This window comes from Drosophila navojoa, chromosome X, assembly GCF_054131105.1.
Source record: "Drosophila navojoa isolate 15081-1374.11 chromosome X, UAZ_NAV_1.0, whole genome shotgun sequence".
Classification (NCBI taxonomy): Eukaryota; Metazoa; Arthropoda; class Insecta; order Diptera; family Drosophilidae; genus Drosophila; species Drosophila navojoa.
The window spans coordinates 4,084,694-4,104,240 of NC_142895.1; the positions used below are offsets into that span (position 1 = coordinate 4,084,694).

The following is a 19,547-nucleotide window of genomic DNA, read 5'->3' on the forward strand; positions in this document are numbered from 1 at the left end:
GCTGACTATTGAATGCGCTATGGTAATAGCATGAACATGTTAACAGTCTGTCAACAGACTGTTATGGATTAACAGACTGAAAGGAGAGGCATGGCGTGATGTTAACTTAATTAGCTTGTAGTTAGTTAATATAGTTAGTCATAGTAGATCGAATTATTTTATTTGAGTTTGCTCGAGAATAATATTTTTGGAATTTGGATTTTTACTCTTGGATTTCAAATGAAGCTCAAGCTCAGGTGCATATAGCCCGATACTAAATCAGCTTAAATAGAAAATCGCGAGCGAATCGTTCTATACTGAGGCAGAGAGAAGCCCATTGAGTAGAGTAAGTATCAATAGCAATGAGGAAATATCAAAAGGCCGTTATAAATTGATATTTTCGTGTTTGATTTAATTTCAGCGGAGGGTTTGGCATTTTGTAAACAACTCCAGGCCAGCCCCGGCCAGCCCCACGCTCTCTCTCCCCCATTGTGGAATGCGCTTAGCTGTGCATAGCTGACCTGACTCGCTACGGTTAGAGTATGTGCTCAAAAAAAAAGAAGAGAATAAGAAGAAAACCCCAAAGAAAATGAGAAGATGCTGAAGAAGAAATGGGAGCATATAGAACGGTGCGGCGGTAAAGGAAAATTGGAAATTCATGTTGACAAGTGACGCAACGACGAGGCGACGCGACGACGTCGCTGTCGGCGTTATGTACGTGATGGCAATTTCAATTTTCGAATTATGCGCCAACAGCAGCAGCAGCAGCAGCAGCAACAGCCAACAACAACAAAAGATTGAAGCAGCAAGGGAAATTATTGAAATATACTTTTTTCTTTGTTGCGAGCGTTTTGTTAACACAATTTGCAATGAAATGCAACACACACACACACACACACACATACACGCACACAATGCGTGTGAAATGGACAGCGTTCAATGCGTCGTATACGTAATCAGCAATTAAAGTTGATTGCCTTGAAAGAGTGTTGTTGGTCGCTTTATGTAGCACTCTCAACGCATTATACATAAATTATTCATTCGCATTGCATTCATGTCACACGCATCCACAGACAGGCAGCAAACCCTAATGGCCAGATGATGCTGCTGCTGTTGCTGCTCCTGCTGCAGCTGCTCCTGCTGCTGCTGCTGCTGCTGCTGCTGCTGCAATTGCTGCAACATTGGCTACAAATTGTATTGCGGCTAATCAACTTGCAAATCGTCCAATCAACTTGCCAGCCACAAAGTGTCCAATACGCGCTGTGGGTGTAAGTGGGCGTGGCTGTTTGATTGATCTCACTCTCTCTCTCTCTCACTCTCTCTCACTCTCTCTCGCTCTCTCACTGAGTGAGTTGGCCAATTTGAAGCGCTGCTGTGGCCAAAAATATTTGATTATTGCCTTGATTGAGTTTCGATTTGAGGTTGATTTGCAGCCAAGCATTTCAATCAAATTCCAATTCAAAAACAATTTCTCGCACCTGCCCGTCGAGGTGACCAATTAAGAGCTAATTGAAAAGAATTGATCAGAAAATAAAAACGATTTGATGGATTACGTGGCCTCTCGTTTCATTTGAATGCTACATCAATGTCATTATGTGGCACAAATCAGGGTGGCTCAATTTCCATTTTGGTCGGGCTACACTGGATTATCTATGTTGTCCACTGTAGAAATTTGCAGGTTCTTTCATACTGTTGCCCCACACTAAATTGAATTTTTGGTTGATATATTGCATTGAGATTAGCTATTATAATGAAAAGTGATTTAGAATCGCCTTAAAATTTTTCGCTTGCATTTTCTCGATATTCAGCATCCGTCTTCTTATTACAATCTATCTTATTCATACCTCTACTCGAGCGAGACTTGGGTCTACTTTGACAATAAATGAACCGAACATGATAACAGAATGTCATCGAGAACTGAAGCATATATGAGAAATGAAGCATATATTACTATCATATCATTATATATCATATAATTTTTCTTTATTCTCTATTCCAATATTAAAATCTGCTCTCAGCATTCATTCAAGAGCTTCAACTTGATAATATCTGATAAAAATATGATTCATCCAAAGTATCGATGGCTTATCAAGTATCGATTGGCGCTCACACAAGTATCGATCACTTCGAATTTCCCTGTATGAATATTGAAATCGGCTCACCAGGTAGACAGCATCTATGACACCGTCTCATTTTGGACTCTACATATTTAACGAATGTATTATGGAATATATAAAGCTTAAGTGGCTCATATCTCAAATGTCAACAGTCGAAAGTTTAAAGCCCGTCGAGAGATATGAAGTTGAGCCAGACGCGTTTAGTTTTTCAAACAACTGTCAAAGTGCTTTGTGAATGGAGCAGCACATGTTTAAAAACATACTTCAAATAATATGTATATACACACATACATACAAATATGTGTGTGTGTGTGTGTGTGTGTGTGTGGCGAAAAGAATATGTCAGCGAAGCGTACTCAAAAGTTTTCAGCTTGCAAAACTTTTGCCAGAAATTGACACAAAATAGCTGAAATTCGAGTGAATATGACACAAGTTTCTGTCAATTTCAATTGTGTGTGTGTGTGTGTGAGGGTGTGGGGGTGTGTGACAGCGTGGCATAATCACTTGGGATACATAATGCAAACACATATAATTCCTCGTACCTGCAGCTAGCGATTTAAGATTTTGTCAATTTGCTTATGCGCGACAAATCGCATAAGCCTTGCCATCAAGTCGTCACATAACAGAAGCGGACGCCGAGGGCGGCTGGTGATGGGGTGAAAAACTTTCAGCTGGCAGCTGGTTTTTCTCCTGCTGCTGGGGCTCTTGCGGCTTTTGCTTTGTGGCAGTTGCCTTGCGCCTCGTAATGAAGTGCTAAATTATGCTAAATGTGTGCGGCGAAATAGGATTTGAGCCATGTCAGAAAATGGGGCCAACCAGGCCAGGGCGGGGCGTGGCTAGGCGATGGCAGGCTGATTGCGGTGAAACCCTATTCAGGGGTTAATCAATAATGCTGCAGTGCATTGAAATCTTAATGATTCGAAAGGGCTTGCCGCCATAAATATAAATACATCCAACAAATTGACTGTGATATGCGTGCAAGCGGGGGCGCACTGTACGCTAGTTGGGCTTATGCGCCTGGCCTTGCCAGCGGGCGCTCCACTGAATTTTGAATTTTGAGTGCGTCATTCCTTCAATAACAGCAGCAGCCGCAACCAGCAACAGCTTTTTACTGGTTGAAGCGCTCAGTCCACCCCCCCAGCCTCGCTCGAGTCGAAGCGGAGGCGCACTAAAGCGCCTAAATGTATGCAAAGTGAACTAGGGCGCTAGCTGCAGCCGGAAATTGGTTGCTTCCGTCGCTGAGCCATATCCCCTGGCCCACTTCCTAATGCCTGCGACAAAATCCCCCACTCAGCACACATAACATGGACCGAAAAAATTGAGGGCGAAATGTATAAGTATAAGTATAAGTATAAGTATAAGTATAAGTATAAGTATAAGTATAAGTATAAGTTAAGTAGAAGTATAAGTATAAGTATAAGTATACGTATAAGTATATATAAGTATAAGTATAAGTATAAGTATAAGTATAAGTATAAGTATAAGTATAAGTATAAGTATAAGTATAAGTATAAGTATAAGTATAAGTATAAGTATAAGTATAAGTATAAGTATAAGTATAAGTATAAGTATAAGTATAAGTATAAGTATAAGTATAAGTATAAGTATAAGTCGTATAAGTATAAGTATAAGTATAAGTATAAGTATCCGTCTCCGTCTCCGTAAGTATAAGTATAAGTATAAGTCTAAGTAAGTATAAGTATAGTATAAGTATAAGTATAAGTATAAGTAAGTATAGTATAAGTATAAGTATAAGTCTCCGTCTCCGTATAAGTATAAGTATAAGTATCCGTATCCGTATAAGTATCCGTATCCGTATCCGTCTCCGTCTCCGTATCCGTCTCCGTCTAAGTATAGTATCCGTATAAGTATAAGTATAAGTATAAGTATAAGTATAAGTATAAGTATAAGTATAAGTATAAGTATAAGTATAAGTCTAAGTATAAGTATAAGTATAAGTATAAGTATAAGTATAAGTATAAGTATAAGTATAAGTATAAGTATAAGTAGTATAAGTATAAGTATAAGTATAAGTATAAGTATAAGTATAAGTATAAGTATAAGTATAAGTCCGTATAAGTATAAGTATAAGTATAAGTATAAGTATAAGTATAAGTATAAGTATAAGTATAAGTATAAGTATAAGTATAAGTATAAGTATAAGTATAAGTATAAGTATAAGTATAAGTATAAGTATAAGTATAAGTATAAGTATAAGTATAAGTATAAGTATAAGTATAAGTATAAGTATAAGTATAAGTATAAGTATAAGTATAAGTATAAGTATAAGTATAAGTATAAGTATAAGTATAAGTATAAGTATAAGTATAAGTATAAGTATAAGTATAAGTATAAGTATAAGTATAAGTATAAGTATAAGTATAAGTATAAGTATAAGTATAAGTATAAGTATAAGTATAAGTATAAGTATAAGTATAAGTATAAGTATAAGTATAAGTATAAGTATAAGTATAAGTATAAGTATAAGTATAAGTATAAGTATAAGTATAAGTATAAGTATAAGTATAAGTATAAGTATAAGTATAAGTATAAGTATAAGTATAAGTATAAGTATAAGTATAAGTATAAGTATAAGTATAAGTATAAGTATAAGTATAAGTATAAGTATAAGTATAAGTATAAGTATAAGTATAAGTATAAGTTAAGTATGTTAAGTATTAAGTATAGTATCAGTAAGTCTGTCTAAGTCTACGTGCGTCTGTCTAGCGTATCCGTCTTTCATTGTCTGCAACCTTTGGGTTGCGTCCTAAGTTGGGTTCCGTATATGGATAAGTAGTATAAGTATATGCACATTTCGCGCAGTGTAGGGTTGGGCTCATATGGATTTTCACTTTTACTCTGGTCTCGCTGAGCTAAGTGAATGAAAGCGAAACTTTAATTGAAACGAACGTTTGGTGCGCCTGTTTTTTTTCGGGGTTAAGTGATTGATTATGTCTTGTTTGCTGCCTGGCGAATAGACACACACACACACACACACACATTCGCCCACACACACACACACACACACACACACATACACGCATGGGCACACACCTATAGACACACTCATACATAGACGTACACTCGAGTAGACGACACACCGCACATAAATTTGATTCCAATGGTGTTTGCTGGCTGGTTGTTATTGTTGTTGTTACTGTTGCTCGACTGGGCGTGGCAAAGGGCATATGAAAAATTGACTAACCGACTAACCGAGTGACTGGCTGGGCCAGCCGGCCGCGAGCAGGGGATGAACGGGAATTGGCTGTGGCAACGGCGCCAACTTTGACAATGACTCTCCGACCACAATTCATTCAGCCTCAAATATTTACCACAATAGAAAACGAGCCGCGCGCGAAATCGAATCAATAATTTAATGCAGGTGACGCGAACATCGCTATCCAGCTCCAAATGGGAATGGCTGCAAAAGGGAATGGCTGGCCAGGTGGTAGCGGGAGAGAGGGGCGAGGGTCTGGCTGATGGCGAATTGGTTGTTTCTTTTGTCATTGTGGCCATTGGCGGCGTTAACGGTACGCTGCCATCCATAATAATGCCGGCCATGTGTTTGAGCCTTGTTTGCAGCTTGTTAGGGCCCTTGAAAGCGCATGGACATCTGAACTTCAGCCATGAAGCCATGAGGGTGGTAGAATAGGATGACGACGGCTGGGGCTGGTCTCTCTGTTGTATTCCATTTAAGCGTATATTCTTTTCTTTTTTTCAAGGAACGGAGGTGGGGCTGACAGTTGCCAACCATTTTCTTGCTGGTCAGGCAAAGGCCAAGTGTATTTGGCATTCACAACTAATTGTTCCATATTCATTTCGTTCTGGGCTTTAATTATTTAAATGTGTCTTTCAAATGCCCAAATTGAATTTCCTAAGCGGTCACTGTTCCATTTCCATTTGCGTTTCCTATACATCTGTTGCCTGAGTGCAATTACAATTATCAAGTAGAGTTGATTGTTTTAGTTCCTGTATTACAGTTGATGGGAATAATAGACGTTGACTCAATGTCAGTCCTCCATCACTTTCAATGTATTTGCTGTGTCATTGCCATTTGTTTCAGCAGCAAACATATATGATATTCCACTCTCAGTTCGTCTCATTCGTCATTTACTTTTAAGAATATTGCTGTTCCATTTTCATATTGTCTCATAGTCTACATGAATTGAATTTGTTGCTCGTTAAGCTAAATTTATTTATTTTACAATTATTACTTTTCACGTCCATTTTGTTTCCATGCTGTTATCTATTTAGGTCTCAACTCAGTTTATGCCCGGTTCCATTCCCATTACTTACCTCGGTTATCTCTTGCTCTCCCACCTCATTGAAGGTCAGCGGGAAAAGCCAAGAGACAACTCCATATCAGTCATGTGTTCGAGTGCAAACTTCACTTAGCTGATTACTTGTCCAACAATTCGTGATACCCATCGAGAGTGCAGCTCCAAAGGGTGTGATAATGTTGTTGCATCAGCTGTTAACTAGAGTTATTTTTGTCTTTACTCATTGAGGAGAAGGAGGAAGAGGGCATAGATTGTGCCTGAACGTATCTCTACCCAATGAAGCAACTCATCATCCAACTGATTGCTGATGGTTGACAGGGCAACTCTTAGTCGAGCACGCAGACAGCTGTCTGGTATGAGCTCAGAGTGAGTTTTCGCCGTCAAAGAAGTCGGTGCTTGATGCAGTGTCCGCTTCTTTGGACCCGGCGCTGTCATAAAAAATACACAGCTGCACGATGAAGGTCTACAAGGTGTCGTCATGGCTGAAGCTCTTGGCCTGGTTCGTGCTCACCGCCCTTTTTGTCAAGATGCTCGCGATGGTCCGGCCTGACGAAAGGCTAACTTCCGATCGTTTTGCCGGACGGGGACGCAATGTGGTTGTAATACGCAATGTGCCGCCAGGTGAGTGAGATTCGCCTGATGAGCTGATGTCAGTGAAATACAGTAGAGTCAACCCAAACATTTAGCTCCGGCGATGCCAGCGAAACCGAAGATCGACGCGCTCGTTGAGGATCTAACGGTCGTGCGGCAGGTGCTGCACGAGAATGCGAATCGCAGCTGGTCATTCGATGAGCAGTGCGCACCCTATCCGCGCCTCGAGGACCTTAACATTCAGAGTGAATACTATCAGCTCAGTGTGGGCGGCAACGTGAGCTACTTTCTGTATAGCGCATTCTACGAGCGTCGGCTCAGCGTGGATCGTCCTCCGAGCGTCGTTTTGCTGGGCATGATCAGCAGCTTCCACGGACCCTTCGAGCCCGCCTACTGCCAGGTTTGGTATGAGAACAACAGTCGGCCCGAACTGCTGGAGATGGTGCAACAGGACATGTCATGGTATGAAGATTGGGGCCTGGCACCCGGGCAAGTTTATCCGGCGCTCTTCACCTGCCCGATCGTTGGCGGACCGCGTCGTCATCGTGTGCCCCAGCTGGTGTCTCTGGTCTTCGGGGATCGCTGTGCCCGTGCCAGCAATGCTCTGTATGTCTACTATCGGGCGCCAGAGCGCCGTCGCTCGTTGCGTTTCGGTGTCTGTGTCAAGGACCTGCAGTTTCCCGATGAGGACATGTCGGAGCGTTTCGTCGAATGGCTGGAGATGGTGCGTTTGCTGGGCGCGGAGCGAGTGACGGCCTTCTACTTGGGCGGGAATACCTTGCATCCGAACACGATTCGTACGCTGCGACACTACGAACGGCACGACGGTCTGCTGGAGTTGCGTCCCTTCCGTTTGCTCGAGGGCGTGTCCAAGCCGGCGATCCATGTGTCTCTGAACAAGCGTCTGAACGAGGTGCTCATGTACAACGATTGCCTCTACCGCAACATGTACGAGTTCGACTATTTGGCTGTGATGGATGTGGATGAGCTGATCATGCCGCTGGGCGAGCTGCGCAATTGGACGGCCCTGGTCGAGCGGCTCGAACAGAACCCGAACGGCGACAGCAATGAACCTACCCAAGCCGGTAGCCGGTCGCCTTGCAGCTTCTGCTTTCGCAACGTCTACTACTCCAGAGAGCTGAAGCAGGATGAGACGCCGCCGTCTGCCTTCTACATGCTGCGGCACGTGGAGCGTGTGGCCCAGCATTTGGATGCGAATTCAGCTGTTAAGTGCCTGCATGCCACGGCCTATGTGACAGCGCTGCACAATCACTTCCCACTGGGCTGGCGGGGCGCCGACTATCCGCGCGATGTCCCCGTCGCCCTGGGTCAAATGCAGCACTACCGCGAGCCAGACGACCCCATGCAGCTCAAGGAGCCGCCGCCGGTGCGCGACGACAATATTTGGCGCTTCAAGGAGCAGCTGATCAACAACTCTTTGGCCGTCCAGCGACAGCTGGGCTGGTCGCTGCCCTAGGGCCACTCCCCATATCCCCAGGCTCTATATAGGCTCATATGCCTAGTGAAGCAGTTGCATTTCAGGTATCCTATGCTGTACAAAACTCATGATCGACATAAATCGGTGTCTAAATAGTTTCTGCCTAAGAGTCAGAAACGTCAAATTTAAACGGTAATTTTTTTTTTTTTAATATACATACATATATATAATATAATAATCATAATAATCGATAATTAAATAATTGACAACTAATCTGGTAAGCATTTTTTTAGTATTTGGGATTTGCGTGCTGAGTGATCTGTATCGATCACTAGCATTACTGATTGAAGCTATCGATGACTATAGGTATCGATGGAAGATATCGATAGCTATCGATGACACCGTTAGCTTGCCGGCATAATATCGATGACTTTTTAATACATTGCCTGCTTGTGATAGCTATTATATAAGTCATATCGATAGTTATCGGTTCGTCTCTTAACTTTATTAATATCAAGAGTAAATTCCATTTTCCAAAAGATACGCTAAGCCGCTGCAATTGAACAACTCTCAGCAGAAAGATAATAATTTTTTGCAGTCAGAAACTACTTATTTCGATAGTCTGGAACTGTGTGAGTTGTCTCATTTGAGCATTCGTGTCAGACGGCGTCGGGTTGTGCTCCTATTGATTTTATTTTAATTGCTTTTTTTTCGCCTGCCTTAATAGTCTGAGCAGCAATGTGCCTTTGTCGTCGAGCTACGTGCGGCATCATCGAGCAGCAGCCACTTGCCGCTTGCCCCATGCCACATGCCTCACGGTGTGGCAAAGATTTTACCTACAGCAGCAGCTTCGACTGTTTCTGTCATGTCAGCAGCATAATAATTGCAAAAGCTCGCCCACGCACACACGCACGAGATAAGAGAAGCTCGTGGGCCGTTGACACCTGTACAGACAGACTATATTGATAACATTTGTAAAGTTTTGCTTCTCTGAGCTTGAGTTGTTTTTTTTTTATACCCTGAACCCATTGAAAATGGGAAATCAGGGTATAATGTTTTTGTGTAAAAGTATGTAACAGGCAGAAGGAATCATCGCAGACCCCATAAAGTATATATATTCTTGATCAGCACGATGAGCTGAGTCGATATAGCCCTGTCCGTCTGTCCGTCCGTCCGTCCGTCCGTCCGTCCGTCCGTCCGTCCGTCCGTCCGTCCGTCCGTCCGTCCGTCCGTCCGTCCGTATGAACGCCGAGATCTCAGAAGATATAAGAGCTAGAGAGCTGAAATTTTTTGTGCATACTCGTGTATACCATACGCAGTACGAGTTTGCTTTATTTTTTCGATAACTCGTCCGATAACTTTTTTATCGAGAATAATCGAAAAATTGATTTTGTTTTTTGAGCCTCATTGGAATACTATTAGACATAGAGACTTCAGATTTACTGTGTATATATATATGATGAATACAAACATTTTGTAATCAACAGATTTTGGATACCACGCCCCCTTCGCCCCCAATTTGCAAAAAACGTATTTCAAGTACTAGAGACTTGTGCTTTAGAATGTACACACATTTTGACCATATGATTATGCTCTGAAAATTTCATTAAGATTGCATGTCTACAAAAAAAGTTATTCATCAAATAAATTCTCATACTATTGCCCACACTGCAGCGCAGCCCAAGCGCAGTCGCTGCTTACTGCGCAGTTAGCAGAGCGCGGGCGCGTGAGGGTGGATGCATGTGTATGTATGTGTGCGTGCATAAAAGAAGTGAAGAATGATAAGAATATCAGCTTGGAGGGTTCAGGGTATCTCCTAGTCGAGCAGTCTCGACTAGAGTCTTCTTACTTGTTTATATTTATTTTTTTTAATTTACGAAAAGTGCGTGTGAAGGCACACGAAGCGTGACAGCATATAATTACGTCTATTAAGAAGCTATCAATGTGACAATCAAGCAGATTTGACAACTCTAACAGTCATGGAGAGGGAGACAGGGCGAGAGAGAGAGAGCGAGTGAGAGAGTGAGTGAGAGGGGGAGATGAATCAATAGAACTTTAAGCTAAGCTATACATGAGATTGAAACACGTGGTAAAAGCATAGCCATAGAAGTAGCTGTAGGTAGTTCATACACAATGTGACTGATAAAAGAGAGAGAGAGAGAGAGAGAGAGAGAGAGAGAGAGAGAGAGAGAGATAGGAGAGAGAGAGAGAGAGAGAGAGAGAGAGAGAGAGAGAGAGAGAGAGAGAGAGAGAGAGAGAGAGAGAGGGAGAGAGAGAGAGAGGGAGAGCGCGAGAGAGAGAACGACAGAGAGCTGATATCACCAATGTCTTACTCTATCAGTTAGCTTTCAGTAAATATCAACTCTAACTTCTAAATGAATACATAAATAAGAATGAGATGAAATCAAACTGAAGTTAAGGCATACCGAAATTTCTAGTATTAAATTGTAGCTGATTATATTTTGTATGGAAGAGCACAGCACTTGTAAAACTTAACTGTTTCTACTTCTAAGTTCCATATGTGACTTAAGTGAGAAATGACCTAGAGTAAGAAATGGATATGCTGATAAGGCACCAAAGCTGGGCAGTCAGTGTATCACGACACCACCAAATATTGATCAATTGAGTTTTAAAAACAACTGACCTGAGATTATTAGTGGCAAGGGCATCAATTCTGGACAATCTAATCTCTGACTCATCAAAATTTAAGCTTAACAGTATTCGCAGGCGAATCACCTTAACCTGGTCAGTCTCTGCTCAGGTCAATCGCAGCTCATGTTCACGACTTTCCCTTTGACATTCGTAATTAAATATTTACATTTCGTTCTTCAGGTCTTTGCTCAATTAGGAGCGTATTAGAATTGTCAACTTTTAATTAAACAGAATTTTCAGCGGGCCAACGGTGCGTATGGAAATATGTGGCATTGCGCATACGCAGCGTTGTGCGGCAAATTGAAATTTACACTGCAAATGCAAAATCAATTGAATGTTAACTATGAGGTGCAGCACAAGTGCGGCTAATTGGAATCAAGTGAATGTCTAATTGGAAACACTTTGATTTGGTATTGAGATGGACATTTTGTAAGCCACATGAAACAGCTCGTCTTCTGGCTGTTTTCTGGCAGTGTATTGAACAGAGCTGCCGCTGCTGCTGCTGCTGCTGCATTCTTGCCAAACTGAAAACTAATTAAAATAAACTGTCAAAGAGATTGAATAGACCAAAAGGAAAGCTGGGAAAGCGGGGCACGGGGCACGGGCGACGGGCTGAGCGAATGCAATCAATGCAGAGCTTCACTCTCCGTTTAGCTACATATCACGGCCCGGGTCCATCCATGGCCAGACAATGGCGGGCAATTAATTAATTGCCGGCGCGCTGAATGAAGAAAATGCCACGGCCATAAATTAATACGAAAAGCGCGAAAGTGGGGCAAACAAATCTGGGCGCTCGCACAATATTTTATATTCATGTTTCCTTCGCGAAAAGCCGTGCGCTCGCGATTCGTGTCGCAAATAATGAGATGAAATGCGTGCCAGGATATATTAAAATATTAAAATAGCCGCAGAGTAGGCGGACTCAAGGTGCCCGGTGGTGTGAGCGCGATGGCAGATGGCAGACGGTTGGGCGTGGGCGTGGGGGAGGGGGAGGGGCAGGAGAGCGGCGCCAAGGGTAACTAACAAATGGAACGCAGAGCTGACAAATAGATGGACGCGACAGCCAAATAATTTATATTTCAATTTTTTGTGTCATTGTTAAATACCACGTAAATAGCTAAAGCGGGCATATGCGTGCCTGATCGTGGTTGAGGAGCGTAGAAGTGAAGACTTAGCTTGAGAGAAAATAGACAGACAGTAGATGGTAGAATTTTTGACTCTAGACCTGCAGAGACTTGTGATTGCCCTGGCAATCAGTCAATCAGTCAATCAAATGATTCAAGTTTGTATCTCTAATTTTTAATTCATTTTATTTCACTAAGCTTCCGACTTTGAACTGCTCCGGCAATCAGTCAATCAATCAATCAATCAATCAATCAATCAATCAATCAATCAATCAATCTTTGAACTTTGAACTGCCCTGGCAATCAATCAATCAATCAATCAATTAATCTTTGAACTTTGAACTGCTCTGGCAATCAGTCAATCAATAAATCAATCAATCAATCAATTATCAATTCAAATCATTCAACTTTGTGTCTCTAATTTTCAATTCAATTTATTTCACTAAGCTTCCGACTTTGAACTGCTCCGGTAATCAGTCAATCAGTCAATCAATCAATAAATCAATCAATCAATCAATCAATCAATCTTTGAACTTTGAACTGCCCTGGCAAACAGTCAATCAATCAATCAATCAATCAATCAATCAATTATCAATCTGCTTCAAATGTTTAAATTTTCTACCTTTAATTCTTAAAAATTTTTAATACTCTTTTATTCATAAACGAAAAACTTTGGACTTTAGATTGACTTAGCAATCAATCAGTCAATCGTTTATCAATTACAGCTACAAATTAGTTTAAAAGTAAATTTTCTAATTCCAATTGTGTATTACTTCTATTGCAAGTCTTTCTTTCTCTTTCTCGAGCGAAAAATTTTACTCAGATTGATCAATCAATTATCTCTCAGTTTCAAATGATTGTGAAATTAGATTTTCTATCTCTAATTTGTCACAAATGTGTATATATTAATTTTTAATAATTTTTATAGTTTTTGTTTTACTTTTTATTTACAGGGTATTAAAAATTTTGTCTGATTTTTTTTTAAATCTTTTGTTTTCCATTTTATTTTATTTTTATTTATTTATTTTTTTTGGCGTGCTGAGTTGCTGTGTCTGCTCTTGAATTTATTGTGGCAAAAACGACAGCGGGGCGTGGCATGAGCACAATTGCTAAATGGCAAAGTGACAGGCTCACGATTAGGGGCGTAGGAGGCAAAGGGGAGGGATGTCGGGAAGCGTGGGGGTGTAGGGGCATGGGTGGTAAAGAATGTAGGGAAGTAAGGGCATGTCTATAGAGCGTACGAAATGCAGGCGATGTGAGTGATGTGGGCGGAGATAGGGTAGGGTCTGGGGGGGAGGCAGACAATGTAGACAACATGGGGAATGTAGAGGTGTAGCTAAGACATGGCCCAAGGCTAGTTATTTTTTTTTCGTTTTTTTTTTTTTAGTATTTGCCCTACCGCAAAATGTGCTGAAGCAATTAATAATGCATATTAAAATGTAAAATGCCTTGACAGATGAGCGTGGAATGGAATTTCTGATTAAAATAATTTATAATCCAGGCAAATGATAATGTGCTCACATGCATGTAATGCTCACACTCTGGACAATGTCAGAGAGAGAGAGAGGGAGAGGGAGTGGGAGAGGGAGAGACCGATTCAAGCTCGCTTGATTGATTGACTTGGACTTTTATAATTGCAATTGGCTTAGCTCCCACACCAGACTTCAGTCGAGTCTGTTCTGGGGGGCTTCTCTGCTATCATGGCGTGCATGCATCGACTCTGCTATCGATTGAATCGAATTGCTAGACGTACTTCCTTGACGCTTGTGCTGCGGTGGGCGGCTGAGCGGGCGGCAGGTTGCCGTTAAGATTATTAAGGTTAGTTTGGGGTCCGTTTCCATTTGGAACTCCATTTGACAGCTGTGCTTGCCAGCTTTATTTCCCACGTGGTGCTGTCGCCGCATCAAGTCGAGTCGAGTCGAGTTGCTGCTTGCCATGCCAGCTATGCCAGCCCCGTCTGGCTGCTAATGGGCCAAGTTAGGCGTTTCTTGGCAGCAGTCACGCGCCCATTTGCCAGGCCTTGCCGAATGCTGAACTGGCTTTTGAACTTGCACTTGGACTTGGTCTTGGACTTGGCCTACTTTTCTTTGCCTCTCCCTCTCGCTCTCGCTCTTTTCCTTTTTTTTGGGACTTTTTCTGTATGGAGCTTCATAAATTTAATTGTCACGTACACACACACACACATGTCGCGCCCGCCCTCCTTTTCTCTAGCCGTGGGTGGGGCTGTCTCATAATACGTGTTTATAACTCTCGTCTGCCATTACGCCGCGTATGCGTTTATATGGATCAGCATTCTAAATGATGTATTTACTGCATAATTTCATCTATTTGTTTGTGGGCCTAGGCACACCTATATTTTGTACGAAGCTAAAGCAGAGAGGGGGATAGAAAGGGAGAGGGAGAAAGTGGGAGAGGGAGAGTGAGTGAAAGTGGGAGAGAGTGCGAGAGAGAGCGGTTATATTGCTCTCATACAATGCTTGTTGAATTTAGGAGAGAGCGAAGTGAGGAGAGTATATGGGCTATATGGAGTGCCTGTTCGACCGTACGTTTCTTCGTTCGTTGGTTCTACCATCCGTTAGTTCGTTTGTCCGCTTGCTCGTCCGCTTCTTCTTCGGTTGCTTGTCCACTTCTTCGTCCGTTTGTCCGTCCGTCCGTTTGTCTGTCCGTCCGTCCGTTTGTCTGTCCGTCCGTCCGCTTATTCGTCCGTCCGTTTGTTCGTCCGTTTGCCTGGCTGCTCGTCTGTTTGTCCGTTCGTTCTTATGTCCATTGGTCCGCTCGTCCAGTTGTCCATTCGTTCGTCTGCTTCTTTGTCCGTCTGTCCGTGTGTTCGTCCGTTTATCCGTTCGTCCGCTCGTCTGTTTCTACTTTCGTTTTTTTGTTCACTCGTCCGCTTGTCCATTCGTTTGTCTACTTCTTCGTCCGTTTGTCTGTCCGTTTGTACATCCGTACGCTTGCTTGTCCGTTTGTTTCAACGTTCATCCGTCTCTCCCTCCGTATGAATGCTAATCATTTTGTCATTTCCACCATATAGTCATTAGTACTTTGGTCTTACAAGCCGTTAAGATATTCCCGTTAGGGTTTTGGCAAATGGGCAAAGACTATGTTCCCGAGCTATGAAGTTACAATCTTGTCAAGTTCGAGAGGAATTACATCCTCCATGCATAGAGCTAACGCTCGCACAGTTATTAACTGTAACTCTGTCAGCCTTATCCCATATATTCCATTTCTCCCCATCTCATAGTTGTGTCCATCTTTAAGATGCAGTTGAAAAATCCTAGCAATGCCCATTTTCGCGTACATTTTCGCCGTTTTTTCCGGCCATTCTCTGGTTAAAAGGGTATAAAAGCACAGTTAAAAAGCATTTGCTGCACAAAGACATTGCTGTTGCACTTGTTGTGGGGCGTGCCTAGAGGCACGGCTGGAGCGTGGCTTGGCATAAAAGTGGACAGCAGGCAGCAGGCAGCAGGGGCAGCAGGAGGCGGGCGCTGTATGTATGTATATGCATGGGTATTATGCTAGCCGTGTGACACTCTACAAAAGTTTGCTTCATCACTTTTGTTGACAGTGCATGCGTGTTGCACTTGTATCTGTGTCTGTGTGTGTGTGTGTGTGTGTGTGTGATTTGCAGTGCGTGTCAGTTGCTGCCTTTTGGCACTGAAGTGCTGAATACAAATATGTCACGCAGTTCGTTCTCTAAGCAGCACTCGCACTCTCGAATGTGACACGCATCAAATCACTTTAGACGAGCGCACTTAACGCCGCTGCCACGGCTCCGAGCACGCCTCAGCCGCCTCCCCTCGCACTCCCCACCCACTCACATCCCCCCCCGGCTAAACCATTTGCGCAAATGGGAATGCAATGAATTAATGCTGCGACAAGGGCGCACAAATTAAGCAAAGAGGTGGAAAGACAATGCCAACTGGAACTGAATGGAGCCAACAGAGGTGAATGAATTGACCAAGAAAACGACTTAAGGTTCCATAATATTAGAATAGATCAAAAGCAAACTGGCATTATTATAGCATTATAGCAATATGAACATCTATAAAAATGTGTCTAGGATTAGGGAGAAGCATAGAAGCTTTCAGAGCAAGCTTACATAAGTTTTATGTAAGACCAGATAGTATAGATCTATATAAATATATGAATATGCAGTGAATAGTATGAATATATCAATTAATATTATATGTTATAAGGGCTGTATGTATATTTAGGGATCTGTACCTTGCCTTGAGGCGCATTCAAAGCAGAACAATCGATATTTTTAGTGAAAAACTTGAGCTTTTAAAGTACATGAAAGCTCTCCAAGCAATAAAAGCTTATTCGGTAAGTTTCTATACAAAATACTTTAGCTATACATCTATACAAATATGCCTAAGATTAGGAAGAGGCATAAAAGCTCGAGCTTTAAGAAGAACTTGAGCTTTTAAAGTACATGAAAGCTCTTCAAGCAATCAAAGCTCTCTGTACGCAAATATAATGCGGAATCGGGATGTACAAGCCTAAGATTTACCTAGAATTGCTTAGTTAGAGATGTGATGGGTATATTACATATGTGTCTAGCTCCCTTTATGGGATATTTAAGGACAAATTAATTCGCGAACATGAAACAAGGCAGGTTGACCCGACATCGCCAATCTCGCTGAGATCAGATATGACACATTAATATCCTTCATGGTGCTTTCCTCTGTCAACTCGGAAATCTGTCCGTGTCCCCCAATAAGCGGACGACGAAGCTGTGCAAGCAGCCGTCTCCTGCCTATCCGATGGGAGCACACATTGCGGCCTAAAGGCCGCTTCACTCGAACGATATCTGATATGAAGCATTTAATTTCCATTCAATTTGTTTGATCCGAGAGCAGGGCAGAGGAGCTTTTTGACAACTCGTCTCTCTGTCCCTCTCTATTTGCGCTCAAAGGGAAAAACGATGCGCATTTCATATGGAATTGCATAATTAAAATCTACGGCAAATAAACGGCTCTCACAGAGTCTCTTTGACGAGCTTGCCGTTGAGAGGGGGCGGTGCGGGGGAGCAGACGAGGAGCGAGGGCATGAGTTCAATGCGAAAAGTTTCGTAATAAATGCAGTTAATCAACTTTTGACCATCCATCCGTTTGGTTTACAGTCAATATACATACGAGAGATATATTAAAAATAAATGTAGCTAATGGAAGTGCGAAAGGTGGGTATACCCTATAAAAGAGTTGATATGATGATATGTAGGCATATGTTGACAGATGTCGATATGAAACAGGGTATATCTCGAGAGAGCAGTTCTAGATTTGGGAACCTTTTAATTAAATGGGCTGAATTCTATTTCATTTTTTTTTTTCGTATTATGAAAGCAAATAAAGTAAAATGAAAACTGAATTAAAAGTTTATGTCAGCGAAAAAATGGCGAATGTTATCTATGCCACGCATGTGTGTGTGAGTGTGTGTGTGAGTGCGTGCGTGTGTGTGTGTGTGGGTTACACAAAATATGTTTGAACAACTTTATTGTGCAAAATGCCAAACATTCTTCAAGTTGTGGACTTGCAAGCGCTTTTCTATGTCTGTCCCAAGCACAGGCACTGCAAATATGTAGCGCTCTCTCTCACTTTTTTCCACCCCCCCTCTCTCTCTCTCTATGTGTGTTTGTGGATTGCTAGGCGCGCAAATCTCATTTGAATTATAATGATGGCGCCGGCAGCTTCACACAGACGCACACAAGGATATTATATTACGGCTCGATTGTCGATGACTGCCAGATACCCTTTACTATCGATTACTGTTATCGATTTGCAAACATAGTAATGCCACAATCAAATGTAGACAGATTGTCTTTGTATTTCGTTAGCTTCGACTCCAGACCTTCGACTTTCATTCACATGTCCAGGTTGCCAGCAACTGGAACAGCCTGCCGAATGTAATATGTTGTTCTCTCTGAATTGTAATGGGTAACACACTAGATTTGGCAAGATGTTCCAGTCGCATCTCTCCTTGCGAAATCTCCCTATGCACACAAGTCCCATACAGGGTATGGGCTATATGTGGCGCATATGTAAAGGGTAGGACAGACTCTAGAGAGAGAGAGAGAGATAGAGGGGGAGGGTGTGTGTTAGGATGCGGGGCCAAAGTGTTGCCTGCTTGCTTTGTAAGCCACATTTGGCCCTGGCACTGCGTTTTGCCAGCCAACGCTGCTGGGCACAATTTGGCTTTTACAACCAAACGGGAGAAATACTCACATACATATACATACGCATATGTATAAAAAATAAAGAACAAGAACAAGACGCAGAGAGAGTGGCAGGGGCTGGGGCAGGGGCTGGGGGACGGTTTAACAAAATGTGACTACATACCTGAACAAGCTTGCGGCGGCAGTGGAAATATTAACGTCGTTGAGCTCTTGCGCCTGGCAACCGCACAGCCCAGAGATTGCGGCTTGAAGCTGCGCAGCTGTTGCATAAAATCCGAGCACTCCATTAGGGCGACGTCCGCGAAGTGCAGATCGCACAGTATCTGGTTCTGTATTCAACAAAGCAAAAGAAACAGAAAGCAGCCAGAGCATAAGTGAGCGAGTGAGTGAGCGTGACTAAGAGAGTTGGTTAGGTGTGTAAATGATTTATATCATTTGCTGCTGCTGCCCCATTGCGAACTAAGCGAGCTGCCAAGCGGAGCAACTGCCAATACACTGCACACAAATGGGGCATGCCGAGCATATTAGTTTGTATAGTTGTGTGTGCCGTATTGCTAATAGAGCTTGATAGCGTAAAGTAACAGCGCAGTCTAACAGTGGAGTATAATAACAGAGCTTAACAGTAGAGTCTAACAGCAGAGTCTAAAGGTACAGTATAAAAACAGAGCCTAACATTCGAGTCTAACAGCACAGACTAACAGTAGGGTCTAACAGAAGAGCCTAAGCAGCAGAATAGAGTCTAGCAGCAGAGTCTGACAGCACAGTCTAACAGTAGAGTCTAACAGTAGAGTCTAACAGTAGAGTACAATAACAGAGTAGAGTTTAACAGCATAGTTTGACAGCAGAGTCTAACATATTAGTATAATAACAGAGCTTAACAGTAGAGTCTAACAGCAGTATCTAACAGAATCTAACAGCAGAGTCTTACAGTAGAGCTTGACAGCAGAGCTTAGAGTCAAACAATAGTGTACAATAACCAGAGTTTAATAGCAGAGCTTGACAGTAGAGTCTAACATAATAGTATAACAATAGAGCTTAACAGTAGACTCTAACAGCAGAGCTTAATAGCAGAGTAAAACAACAAAGATTAACAGCACAGCGTAATCAGCAGAGCAGAGTCCAACAGTAGAATCAAACAGAGTCTGTGAGCAGAGTCTAACAGCAGAGTCGAATAGCAGAGCCTGAGTACAC

General features: G+C 42.3%; 2 protein-coding genes across 7 annotated transcripts in view; one reads left to right on the forward strand and one right to left on the reverse strand.

Moving 5' to 3' along the window:
- rsh (Rap GTPase activating protein radish) overlaps positions 1-19,547 on the reverse strand; it is a 155,979-nt gene that overhangs the window by 26,311 nt on the left and 110,121 nt on the right. For all 6 annotated transcript variants that reach the window (XM_089263524.1, XM_089263526.1, XM_089263527.1 and 3 more), the window contains one exon: positions 18,520-18,685. In XM_089263524.1, the coding sequence (XP_089119650.1) occupies positions 18,520-18,685 (166 nt within the window). The remainder of the gene's footprint in view (positions 1-18,519; positions 18,686-19,547) is intronic.
- On the forward strand, positions 6,729-8,592 carry LOC115565433 (uncharacterized). The gene is made up of 2 exons (XM_030390596.2): positions 6,729-6,997; positions 7,063-8,592. The coding sequence occupies exons 1-2, from the start codon at positions 6,832-6,834 to the stop codon at positions 8,442-8,444; spliced, it is 1,548 nt and encodes a 515-aa protein (XP_030246456.1). The 5' UTR covers positions 6,729-6,831; the 3' UTR covers positions 8,445-8,592.